The 13,423-nt window shown below is 35.6% G+C and overlaps 1 protein-coding gene across 1 annotated transcript in view; it reads left to right on the top strand.

The window, feature by feature from the left end:
* The window catches only part of LOC143247943 (coiled-coil domain-containing protein CG32809-like), a 472,276-nt gene that overhangs the window by 356,259 nt on the left and 102,594 nt on the right, over positions 1-13,423 (top strand). Inside the window, exon 4 of the mRNA XM_076496493.1 lies at positions 6,005-6,144. Within this exon, the coding sequence (XP_076352608.1) occupies positions 6,005-6,144 (140 nt within the window). The remainder of the gene's footprint in view (positions 1-6,004; positions 6,145-13,423) is intronic.

The following is a 13,423-nucleotide window of genomic DNA, read 5'->3' as shown; positions in this document are numbered from 1 at the left end:
TAAAAGAGTAGCCCAAGAGTTGGCGGTGGGTGGTGATGACTAGCTGCCTTCCCTCTAGTCTTACACTGCTAAATTAGGAACGGCTAGCACAGATAGCCCTCGAGTAGCTCTGTGCGAATTTCAAAAAACAAACAAACAATCTTTTGGTGGCTCACATTACGTCTGTTATCATACTTTTTGTTGCTATCTCCTTTGTATTCAAAGGTCATCACGTTGAAGGGAATTCCAGTCTCAGAAATTTGAGGTCCGAACCCATATTTATGATTCGAATGCATAAAAGTTTTTCGTCGGAAAAACTAACAGTCCTAACATCTTTTGGTAGCTCACATCACGTTCTGTTATCACACTTGTTTGTTTGTTTAGGACATTCGCGCAGAGCTACTCAAGAGAATGTTCTGTTATCACACTTGTGTGTTTGTTTGTTTCGGATATTTGCTCAGAGCTATTCAAGAAAACGTTCTGTTATCACACTTGTCTGTTTGTTTGTTTCGGATATTTGCTCAGAGCTATTCAAGAAAACGTTCTGTTATCACACTTGTCTGTTTGTTTCGGACATTCGCGCGGAGCTACTCAAGAGAACGTTCTGTTATCACACTTGTTTCTTTGTTTCGGACATTCGCGCGGAGCTACTTAAGAGATATCTGTTTGACCGTCCATAATTTTGAACTGGTACATAGTGGGAAAGTCATCTAGTTAACAGCACCTGCTCTCGATTCTTGGGCTATTACAGTACCAGAAGGATTTGGTTTATTGCTATTAGAACTGCCATGAAATGCAGAACACAGTTATGCAACAACAGACGTTTTTCCCCATTATGACTTCAAAGCGTCGCTTATCACTGCTGGTACTAACAATATGGCCTCTTGGTCTCTGTTGAACTGTAGCAGTGACTGATGTTATAAAGAAAACAAGTTTCGAGGGGCACTGAAAGAGCATCTTTCCACCAGTTCACGTCACATAAAGACTTAATAGTCTTACGGATTGTGATTGTTAACACTAAGCGAGATGAAAACACGTGTTCCGAGGTAAGGTAGTTGGAGAGACTTGTGGCTTCCCTATCAATATGTTTTACTGTTTACAGCAAAAAAATATATTTAGGTTGTAACTTATGTTAGTTTAAAGTATTCATTAAAATTCATGCATAATGTTCTACTGTCAGTGCTAAACTTGTATTAAACTAGGCCTGTGATAGTCTATTGGCCAGCTTTGCGAAATTCCAAAACAAACAAACTATAATACTTACGGAAAATACAGGTAAAACGCCGAAATTTGTGACCTAGAAGTCATGCTTAGTGGTTGCAATTATATCAGTCTCATTGTTTATGGTAGCACTACAGCAAGTTTAGCTGCTTTAGGTCGTGAATAAGACCCATGGAACCCAAACCATTGATCCTCGGATTTACAGTTAAGCACATCCAACTACCGATAATATTAAGCCTAACATTCTATACATGTGTAACATCAAACATGTTTTAATATTTACTCTTTACTTCAGTTTTTGTGCATATATTAATATTCGTTTATCAATGAGTAACTCGGAAATGTTATTACCAGATAGTGAAGAGTTTAATTAGTGATTTTTGGTTCTCAAGACACGAGCAAGAAAACTCGGGAAAAGCGTAGTAGAAAATAATCATGTTAACACGTCGAACTAAAAAGTAAAGTAATTTCATTTCGTTTTATGCAGTGTTTCGTCAGGCAGTAAAAGCCTTTCTTGAATTGAAAATACACCATGTTTATATTCATTCATCATCTCTTAGTGTTTATACGTTTGTTTGCTTAGATAAATAAAGTCGGTCTTTTATCTACAGTTTTGAGTGGGTAATAAGATAGACTTCCACTTTCAACTTTTACATTATAGGAAAACGTAGGTCGTCAAGCGGCTAGCCTACCAATCAAAGTTTCTTGTTGGTTTTATTTTTTTTTTTACTCATTTTAGTGCACCAATTACCGCAGATAATTTGTTGACCCAATCGATTATCTGATTGATGGACTGGCTTCTTGATTGCTTTTTACTATTGTTTCTTCTGCTTCAGTGAGAAAAGTAGTTTTGTGTAAATACTAAAGTTGAGTTTTACCGGATGAAGATTTTTAACACACTGTGTCCTGTGCTTTATTTCAACAAAGACAAATTGCAGAACAAGCAACAACAAACCAGAGATCAGAAATTCTCTTAACAGACCGGTGGTGTAACTACACTACAAAAGTTGGGCGCCATAGTTTTATCCCCTATAATTGTAGTTACAAGTCTGGCTGATTTGGGCCCCCTTTTGACTCAGGGGGTTAAAGCGCTCTATTTGTAATCCGAGGGTCGCAGGTTTGAATCCCCGTCACACCAAACATGTTCGCCCTTTCAGCCGTGTGGACGTTATAATGTGGTAGTCAATCCCACTTTTCGTTGGTAAAAGAGTAACCCAAGAGTTGGCGGTGGGAGGTGATGACTAGCTGCCTTTTCTCTAGTCTTCCACTGCTAAAATAGGGACGGCTAGCGCAGATAGCTCTCGTGTACCTTTGCGCGAAATTCAAAAACAAACAAACGTGTAGAGTGCATATCAATATTGATTATTTGTGACCAGACATTTACAACAATTTTATTAGTTGACTGTTAGTAGAAATAAGTGCCTTTTAAAATATGCACACGTTCGATCTAGCGTCCAGAACGTCTAACAATGCTACTATCGTAAAGTGTGTACTTCACTATCGTACTTACTGTTACTTCGGTTTACGGAGCTTCACTCGTTACCTCTACACCACAGAAAATGTACGTGTTTCATAATTAGTTGTCAAACAGTAATCTCTCACCTTTATCAATATATCATGCCACAGATGTATATCAGTATATCATGCCACAGATGTATATCAATATGTCATGCCACAGATGTATATCAATATGTCATGCCACAGATGTATATCAATATATCATGCCACAGATGTATATCAATATGTCATGCCACAGATGTATATCAATATGTCATGCCACAGATGTATATCAATATATCATGCCACAGATGTATATCAATCAGTACATCATGCCACAGATGTATATCAATATGTCATGCCACAGATGTATATCAATATGTCATGCCACAGATGTATATCAATATGTCATGCCACAGATGTATATCAGTATATCATGCCACAGATGTATATCAGTACATCATGCCACAGATGTATATCAGTACATCATGCCACAGATGTATATCAATATGTCATGCCACAGATGTATATCAATATGTCATGCCACAGATGTATATCAATATATCATGCCACAGATGTATATCAGTACATCATGCCACAGATGTATATCAATATATCATGCCACAGATGTATATCAATATGTCATGCCACAGATGTATATCAATATATCATGCCACAGATGTATATCAATATATCATGCCACAGATGTATATCAATATATCATGCCACAGATGTATATCAGTAACTCATGCCACAGATGTATATCAATATATCATGTCACAGATGTATATCAATATATCATGCCACAGATGCATATCAGTACATCATGCCACAGATGTATATCAATATGTCATGCCACAGATGTATATCAGTACATCATGCCACAGATGTATATCAATATACCATGTCACAGATGTATATCAATACATCATGCCACAGATGTATATCAATATATCATGTCACAGATGTATATCAATACATCATGCCACAGATGTATATCAATATATCATGTCACAGATGTATATCAGTATATCATGCCACAGATGTATATCAATATATCATGTCACAGATGTATATCAATACATCATGCCACAGATGTATATCAGTACATCATGTCACAGATGTATATCAATATGTCATGCCACAGATGTATATCAATATATCATGCCACAGATGTATATCAATATGTCATGCCACAGATGTATATCAGTACATCATGCCACAGATGTATATCAGTACATCATGCCACAGATGTATATCAATACATCATGCCACAGATGTATATCAGTACATCATGCCACAGATGTATATCAATATGTCATGCCACATATGTATATCAATATATCATGTCACAGATGTATATCAATATGTCATGCCACAGATGTATATCAGTACATCATGCCACAGATGTATATCAATATATCATGCCACAGATGTATATCAATATATCATGCCACAGATGTATATCAGTACATCATGCCACAGATGTATATCAATATACCATGTCACAGATGTATATCAATACATCATGCCACAGATGTATATCAGTACATCATGTCACAGATGTATATCAATATGTCATGCCACAGATGTATATCAATATATCATGTCACAGATGTATATCAATATGTCATGCCACAGATGTATATCAGTACATCATGCCACAGATGTATATCAGTACATCATGCCACAGATGTATATCAATATATCATGCCACAGATGTATATCAGTACATCATGCCACAGATGTATATCAATATGTCATGCCACAGATGTATATCAATATGTCATGCCACTGATGTATATCAATATGTCATGCCACAGATGTATATCAATATGTCATGCCACAGATGTATATCAATATGTCATGCCACAGATGTATATCAATATGTCATGCCACAGATGTATATCAGTACATCATGCCACAGATGTATATCAATATGTCATGCCACAGATGTATATCAATATGTCATGCCACTGATGTATATCAATATGTCGTGCCACAGATGTATATCAATATCTCATGCCACAGATGTATATCAATATGTCATGCCACAGATGTATATCAATATGTCATGTCACAGATGTATATCAATCAGTACATCATGCCACAGATGTATATCAATATATCATGCCACAGATGTATATCAATATATCATGTCACAGATGTATATCAATATATCATGTCACAGATGTATATCAATATATCATGCCACAGATGTATATCAATACATCATGTCACAGATGTATATCAATACATCATGCCACAGATGTATATCAATATGTCATGCCACAGATGTATATCAATATGTCATGCCACAGATGTATATCAATATGTCATGCCACAGATGTATATCAGTACATCATGCCACAGATGTATATCAATACATCATGCCACAGATGTATATCAATACATCATGTCACAGATGTATATCAATACATCATGCCACAGATGTATATCAATATATCATGTCACAGATGTATATCAATATGTCATGCCACAGATGTATATCAATATGTCATGCCACAGATGTATATCAGTACATCATGCCACAGATGTATATCAATACATCATGCCACAGATGTATATCAATATATCATGTCACAGATGTATATCAATATGTCATGCCACAGATGTATATCAATACATCATGTCACAGATGTATATCAATATATCATGCCACAGATGTATATCAATATATCATGCCACAGATGTATATCAGTACATCATGCCACAGATGTATATCAATATATCATGTCACAGATGTATATCAATATGTCATGCCACAGATGTATATCAGTACATCATGCCACAGATGTATATCAATATATCATGTCATAGATGTATATCAGTATATTATGCCACAGATGTAAAATCATTTTATTCCTCTTATCTTTAGTGCACATTTCTCCTGTTATTCTGGTAAACAGTATTCTTATGGATCAGAAACAAGTTATTTTCAGGGTTTACATCAGGGCTACGCGGTTCAGTGTTCCTCCTAGTGAGGGAGGGTTTAAACCGTTCTCATTGGGTTGTACACTACGGCAGGTTGTGTCCTCTGTTATACCATGCTGAACAACATGAAAAGAAGTTCCAACTCTTTCAAAATTCTGAGTTAACCACTGGCTATTGTTTTGAGTGGTTTATACATTTTTGGTATATTAAATATGAAATTGGATAAAAACAAACTTTTTTTTATTTTCAATTAGGTACTTACACCAATACAACGTTTGTAATGTGATATAACCACAACATAATATGTTTTTGAATTTTCTAACAATTTTGTTGTAAATTTCACGTTAAACAGATCAAACTAGTGGAGTTAGACACAACGAGTGGATGGAATCAAAGAGTGGGCATTCAAATAAACGGCAATATTCGGGACAACATCAAGCTCCAGAAGGATTGTTTTCAGAGGAGCACCAGAATTCGAATATAGAACATGAGGTAGGTGGCGCTGTTTCTATGTAATCTCAAAATTAAATGCACCATGATGGGTTCAAAGTTTGAACATTCAAATAAATGGCTATGTTCAACACAACATATAGAACATAAGGTAGGTGGCGCTGTTTCCATGTAATCTCAAAATTAAATGCACCAGGATGGGTCCAAAGTTTGAACATTCAAATAAATGGCTATGTTCAACACAACATATAGAACATGAGGTAGGTGGCGCTGTTTCCATGTAATCTCAAAATTAAATGCACCAGGATGGGTCCAAAATTTTGAACATTCAAATAAATGGCTATGTTCAACACAACATATAGAACATGAGGTAGGTGGCTCTGTTTCCATGTAATCTCAAAATTAAATGCACCAGGATGGGTCCAAAGTTTGAACATTCAAATAAATGGCTATGTTCAACACAACATATAGAACATTAGGTAGGTGGCGCTGTTTCCATGTAATCTCAAAATTAAATGCACCAGGATGAGTCCAAAGTTTGAACAATCAAATAAATGGCTATGTTCAACACAACAGAGGAACAACATAATTTAAGTATAGAACATAAGGTAGATGGCGCTGTTTTTATGGGATTTCAAATTAACAGAATAACCAAGATACGTCTTATGTGTAATGCGCAATAAATATTTGGTAAGTTGATCGTCTTTGCTTGTTATCTACCATGTCATATGTCTTATTTAAGAAGTTTGGCCGTAACTACAGTTGCAGAAGCCTTTTTTTTTTTTTCTTTGTCATACGCGAATTATGTTAAGCTTTACAATAGCCAACTCTTTCTAGGGTTACTCGAAGTTTGGCAAAAATAAACCAATCTTGGCTGAGCTCCGAGGAACAACTTATACTTGTTGTGTTTGACGCCTAGCATGACCGTGACTAATCACATCACCTTCTTAACCAAGATGTCCAGCATCGATTGAAACTCAAGCTAAGCTCGTTGTTACTATAGCAACCCCTATGGTAGTGACAGCGATAACCTCTCACAAAGACAGGGTATTGTAAATAAAACTTGAGTGTGTTTCTGTGTACACTCGTATAAAGAGTAAGCTTAGGGCAACGTGTCTAATGTAAGACGAATTAATGTCGTGTTTCTTTGTATAACCATCACCAACATTTTATGGGGATTCCGATATGTACAAATGCTCAACTCATATGTTATATGGTCGTAGCTTATAATTTCTTACAACAAACAGTCACCAGGGATCCGACTTCCCGTATAATTATTTATTTCAGCTGAGCTATTCAATCATGTTTGTAATGCAAAACATGGTTATTATTGTTGCTTATTTATTTTTCAAAAGAATAGGTGTCTGGTGTTTATTAAAGAAAACCCTTTTAGAAATTTCTGGTTAAAAATTGCGTAAGTTGTTTTTTTTGGTTCAGTTTTATTTTCCTCTTACCACTAATAATGGATTCTATCCGTATTTTGTTGTCGTTGTTGAGTTTTAATTTTCTATTTAACGTTTCACTGATTTTATGATTCTATGGTTCTACGTTTTCATGATTCTATCTGTATATTCTTGTAATTGTTGAGCATTAATTCTCTATGTAACGTTTCACTTACTGATGATTCTATCTGTATTTTGTTGTCGTTGTTGAACTTTAATTTTCTATTTAACGTTCCACTTACTGATGATTCTATCTGTATTTTGTTGTCGTTGTTGAACTTTAATTTTTTATTTAACGTTTCACTTACTGATGATTCTATCTGTATTTTGTTGTCGTTGTTGACCTTTAATTTTCTATTTAACGTTTCACTTACTGATGATTCTCTCTGTATTTTGTTGTTGTTGTTAAGCTTTAATTCTCTATTTAACGTTTCATATGATTCTCACTGTATTTTGTTGTCGTTGTTGAACTTTAATTTTTTATTTAACGTTTTACTTACTGATGATTCTATCTGTATTTTGTTGTCGTTGTTAAGCTTTAATTCTCTATTTAACGTTTCACTTACTGATGATTCTCTCTGTATTTTGTTGTTGTTGTTGAGCTTTTATTTGATATTTAACATTTTACTTACTAATGGTTCTATTTCTGTTTATTATTTTAGGTTTTTTTTTGGTTTACATTTAATTCTCTGTTAACATTTGTTAATATTTTTTCTGTTTAGTTTTGATTCTTTAGTTAACGTTTCTCTTATCAATGATTCTGATCAAATCCCTTTAACAACTCTCTGATTAACAAAAAGCTTACTTCTTTTATTTAGTTTTAATTCTCTGTTTAAAGTTCCATTACTAATGATTCTATCTGTGTGGACTTAAACCCGAGTTGTTGTTTACAGTAGCTGTTAATGACTGATTTAGTTTCCTTTGGTCCACATTTCAAAACTTAGGACGGCTGTGCACGAACCATACAGTCTCTGATCAAGCCGTTAGGTGTGTTTGTGTGTGTTTTTCTTATAGCAAAGCCACATCGGGCTATCTGCTCAGCCCACCGAGGGGAATCGAACCGCTGATTTTAGCGTTGGAAATCCGGAGACATACCGCTGTACTAGCGGGGGACACCGTTTAGTTTATTAAGTACATAAAAGTGTCGATCAGGCTATCAGAGAAACGAACTCTTCTGTGAATGAAGGGACCTGTGGTCACGAAGAAACCACTAGCAGGATATTTTATACGTTCCGTACTAGCCTTGTTTTTTCGGTCGAAACCAGAAGAACCTGACTGAAAATAAACGTACGATTTATTGGTCTTCCCCAGGGCAATCAATGTTTCATTACATGTTTTAAATTTTAGAAGTTTAGTTATGTGTTTCTGAAAAAACAAAATGGTCAAAAGTTATTTGTCATGATGTTTGCTTCAGTTGCGATGGAATCATGTTTTATAACATCACTAGTCTCTGCTATGTTGGTAAAGTGTCAGTTGATTTAACATTTAGGAGCTCAAACTGAGTAAAATGTGGTTTAAATTTATCCTCCCAAAGAAATTCAGGACTTTAAGTTGTTGTTGTTTGGAATTTCGCACAAAGCTACTCGAGGGCTATCTGTGCTAGCCGTCCCTAATTTAGCAGTGTAAGACTAGAGGGAAGGCAGCTAGTCATCACCACCCACCACCATCTCTTGAGTTACTCTTTTACCAACGAATAGTGGGAATGACCGTCACATTATAACGCCCCCACGGCTGGGAGGGCGAGCATGTTTGGCGCGACTGGGGCGCGAACCCGCGACCCTCAGATTACGAAGCGCACGCCTTAACGCGCTAGGCCATGCCAGGCCCAGGACTTTAAGAGTGAGAGGCAAAAATGATGCATTTTCAATATAATTAATATGAATAATCAACTATGTAATGATACGTATTCAGTCCTTATAATTTCTAAAATAATGTCGTTTCAGTGAGGGTTGGTTTTTTTTCTTATACGTAAGCCTACAGTTCAATATTAAAAGATATAAACTAATCATTACGTAATGGTGCCTGCAGGAATTTTGTGGCAGAAAAAAAATGGTATGTTTTAATTTTTAATATTTCAACTTGCAGTTCAACTTTAAGAAAATATAAATCTTCATCGAAAAACATTCGGCTGACGTGAATTGATACATCTCAAAACTGTAGATTTAAACTTTACATTATGGGTTTCGCTTCCTTCCACTACGCGAGCGAATGTTTCATATCTCATCTATCATCGCTGTTTCTGAAGATACTTTTAAATACAAGATCACGTCGTAAACCGTAACAGTCTCGTGCACTACCTCAACATGACAAAGCAGAAGCAACAGAAAAACTACGTCAAAATTGAAGTTACTTTAATAAATATATGTTTACATTGGCTCCCTTTGATACAATCTGAATGACGCGAATTTCGGCTTGAATTCTTGTGTTAATAAGTTTATTTAATATACTCTGACTGACTCGAGTAGCAGTTTGGGTTCTTGTCTATTTAATAAGTTCGTTTGATGTAATTCGTCTGACAGTGGTGGCAGTTTGAGATCTGACGTTAGTAAGTCAGAGTCTGTTTTATAATATTCACGTTTTATTAAAACCCGTTAATGATTACTGTTCTGACATTAATTAATTCAGACGTAATTAAACATTAATAATTTTACACCAGTCTGGGATCATTTTACTTATATTTCTAGTTAATGATATAAAATAATTATTATAACAATTAAAATTTTTCATTACAACAGAGCACTCGTGCGGGTAAACGTAACGGTCGCTTTACTAAGCCTAAAACGTTTTGTCACGTTTTCGAGACTTATTATATCACATATACTACTGCACAAGGTAATACTTTGCACAAATTGAAATCATTCGAAAAATTGAAAACTTTCAATGTTTCTCTCGTGTTTCATTGATTTTATTTGTTTATGAATTTCGCACAAAGCTACTCGAGGGCTATCTGCGCTAGCCGTCCCTAATTTAGCAGTGTAAGACTAGAAGGAAGGCAGCTAGTCATCATCACCCACCGCCAACTCTTGGGCTACTCTTTTACCAACGAATAGTGGGATTGACCGTCACATTATAACACCCCCACGGCTGAAAGGGCAAGCATGTTTGGCGCGATGGAGATGCGAACCCGCGACCCTCAGATTACGAGTCGCACGCCTTAACACGCTTGGCCATGTCGGGCCCGTCTTTCATTGGTTTTGTTTGTTTGTTGAATAGTTAAAGCTACAGTTAATGTACTTATAATTTAAAAAACTTTAAATAAAGTTTTGTAAATTTGGGTGTATGTTTTAATTAAGTTTTTACCACACCCAACAGAACTATCGGGAAAAAATATATGTAAGAATGTTAAGAGAATTTCGTATATCAACTGTGTAGCGCAAATAGTAAGTTTAATTCTCTAGAGAATTAATAATTACGTATGGAAAATATTTGTAAACATGGGAGTTTTCATCATTTTACATTAATGGATACTCAACTAGAATTCTACGAGTTGTGGGTTCGAAACCCGTCACTGAACATGCCCATTTCTTCAGTTGTGGAGTGCTATAAAAATAACGGTGAATTCCATTGTTCGATTAGAGTAGCTCTAAAGTTGACGGTGGGTAGTTTTGACCAGCTACCTTCCCTTTAGTCTTTTCACTTCTAAAGTCGGGACAGCTAGCGCACGTAGCCTCAGTGCAGTGAAATTCGACAAAGAGTTACGTTAGTTCTCGATACCTTTGAGACTTTCAAAATAAGCGTGGGTGGGTGGGTATAAGATGTGGGTTTGCCAATTTGTTCTCTACCTATGCCTCCGAAATCGAGTTTCGAAAGACACATCGTAGAAGAAAGTCATGCGCATGTTCATTCGATTGAATCAAATTGATTGCTAGTAGTAAAGTTGGGAGTAATCTAATAAGCGTTTTTTCAGAAGTTTTGTTTTTTGGACATTAGTGTATTCGAATTAGACTTAAGCAACTGTTCTGGGATAGACACTTTAAAAAGTTTAATTTCAAATAAAAATTCAATAGCAAATAAAACCGTGAAAGACAAAGATATTTAAAGAATGAGAACCATAACAAGATAGACAAATGTATTTAAATAATGAAAACCGAACCATAATTAGATAGACAAACATGTTTAAAGGATGAGAACCATAACTAGAGAAGCAAACATATTTAAAGAATGAGAACCATAACTAGAGAAGCAAACATGTTTAAAGAATGAGAACCATAACTAGATAGACAAACATGTTTAAAAAACGAGAACCATAACTACATAAGCAAACATATTTAAAGAATGAGAACCACAACTAGATAGACAAATGTATTTAAATAATTAGAACCATTACTAGATAGACATACATATTTAAAGGATGAAAACAATAGTTAGATAGACAAACGTATTTTGTTTGTGACTTTAATGTTGATGGGGAAGCATAGAAACATCGTTAAAAAATACAAATAAAAATATGAATTTTATTTCTTTACTTAACTTCTGTCGTGCACATCGGTTTAAATAACAAAATGATTTTATTATTTGAAAATCAATGTTCCAGTTGGTTCAATTAAGTAATAAGTGAATTTGTTATTGAAACCGGTCGAAGCTACGTACTGACAGGTTCGGTTTGTATTTTAATTAAAACGCTCCTGAAGAAGCTGAAAAGCGAAACGTTGAGCGTTCAATTATACATAAACAACAAATTTTGTATCATAAGGTCGTTCAATACTAGTATTAATGTATTTATTTCTATTAACAATTAAAATCTGTATCTCAACAAAAAAGGGGTGATTGGTTTGGTTTGTTTGTTTTTGAATTTCTCGCAAAGCTACACGAAGGCTATCTGCGCTAACCTTCCCTAATCTAGCAGTAGATTAGACTAGAGAGAAGGCAGCTAGTTATCACCACCCACCGCCAACTCTTGGGCTACTCTTTTACCAATGAATAGTGGGATTGACCATCACATTATAATGCCCCCACGGCTGAAAGGGCAAGCGTGTTTGGTGTGGCAGGGATTCAAACCCGCGACCCTCGAATGCCGAGCCTGGGTGATTGGCTTAGAGACAAATTAAAATCTTAAAAGTTAATGGCTCTTCTAAACAGGGTCCGGTATGGTCAGGTGCTGAGGGTATTGTACTCCAACTTGTGACGTTACTATAAGACCACAGACTTAACGCTGAGGCACTGGAGGGATCTCAACAATGGAAGTAAAAATATATCGATTTTTGAGTCTTTAACAATAACACAAATTACAATAAGTCCACTAACGAAAGTGGTTCGGGCGTGGTCTGAGGTTTAATGCTCCGAACTGTGAATCTGAAAATCTGTAATTCGCGTTGCTATGTTTCAAAATTGCATCTCTCACATTGGGGCCGTGGATGGGTTATACGAGTGACAAACAAATCTTCGTATTAGGTTAGAATAGCCGAAGAGATGACGGTGAATGATTTTCGATAGCTGATATTCCTATAGTCTGTAGTTTCAAAACTAAAAACAGCAAGTTCTCGTGTACCCTTACGAGAATATTTGAAACAAATCAAAGTAAAAACAAAAAAACTAACGGCTTTCGATTCTTGGCTACATCAAACCAGTATCTCCCGGTCATTAACTACTGTTAAATTTAAACCAATGCTTTACCAGTTATTGTTAAATTAGCATAGTTATTCACATATTGCGAATGTTATGATAAATCTATTGAAACGCTTTCGATACTGTTCTTGTGAGAATAAAAATGTACACATTGTAAGCATAAAAGCCAATTTCCCATGTATAAATAGATCCGTCATGGCCAGGTGCTTAGCGCACTCGACTCGTAATTTTAGGGTCGCGTGTGCGAATCCTCCTCACACCAAACATGCTCGCCCTTTCAGCCGTGGGGGCATTATAATGTTACGATCACTTCC

This window comes from Tachypleus tridentatus, chromosome 3 (genome assembly GCF_004210375.1).
Source record: "Tachypleus tridentatus isolate NWPU-2018 chromosome 3, ASM421037v1, whole genome shotgun sequence".
Taxonomy (NCBI): Eukaryota; Metazoa; Arthropoda; class Merostomata; order Xiphosura; family Limulidae; genus Tachypleus; species Tachypleus tridentatus.
Note: the sequence above shows the minus strand (reverse complement) of the source record. Positions and strands in the feature narration are given on the sequence as shown.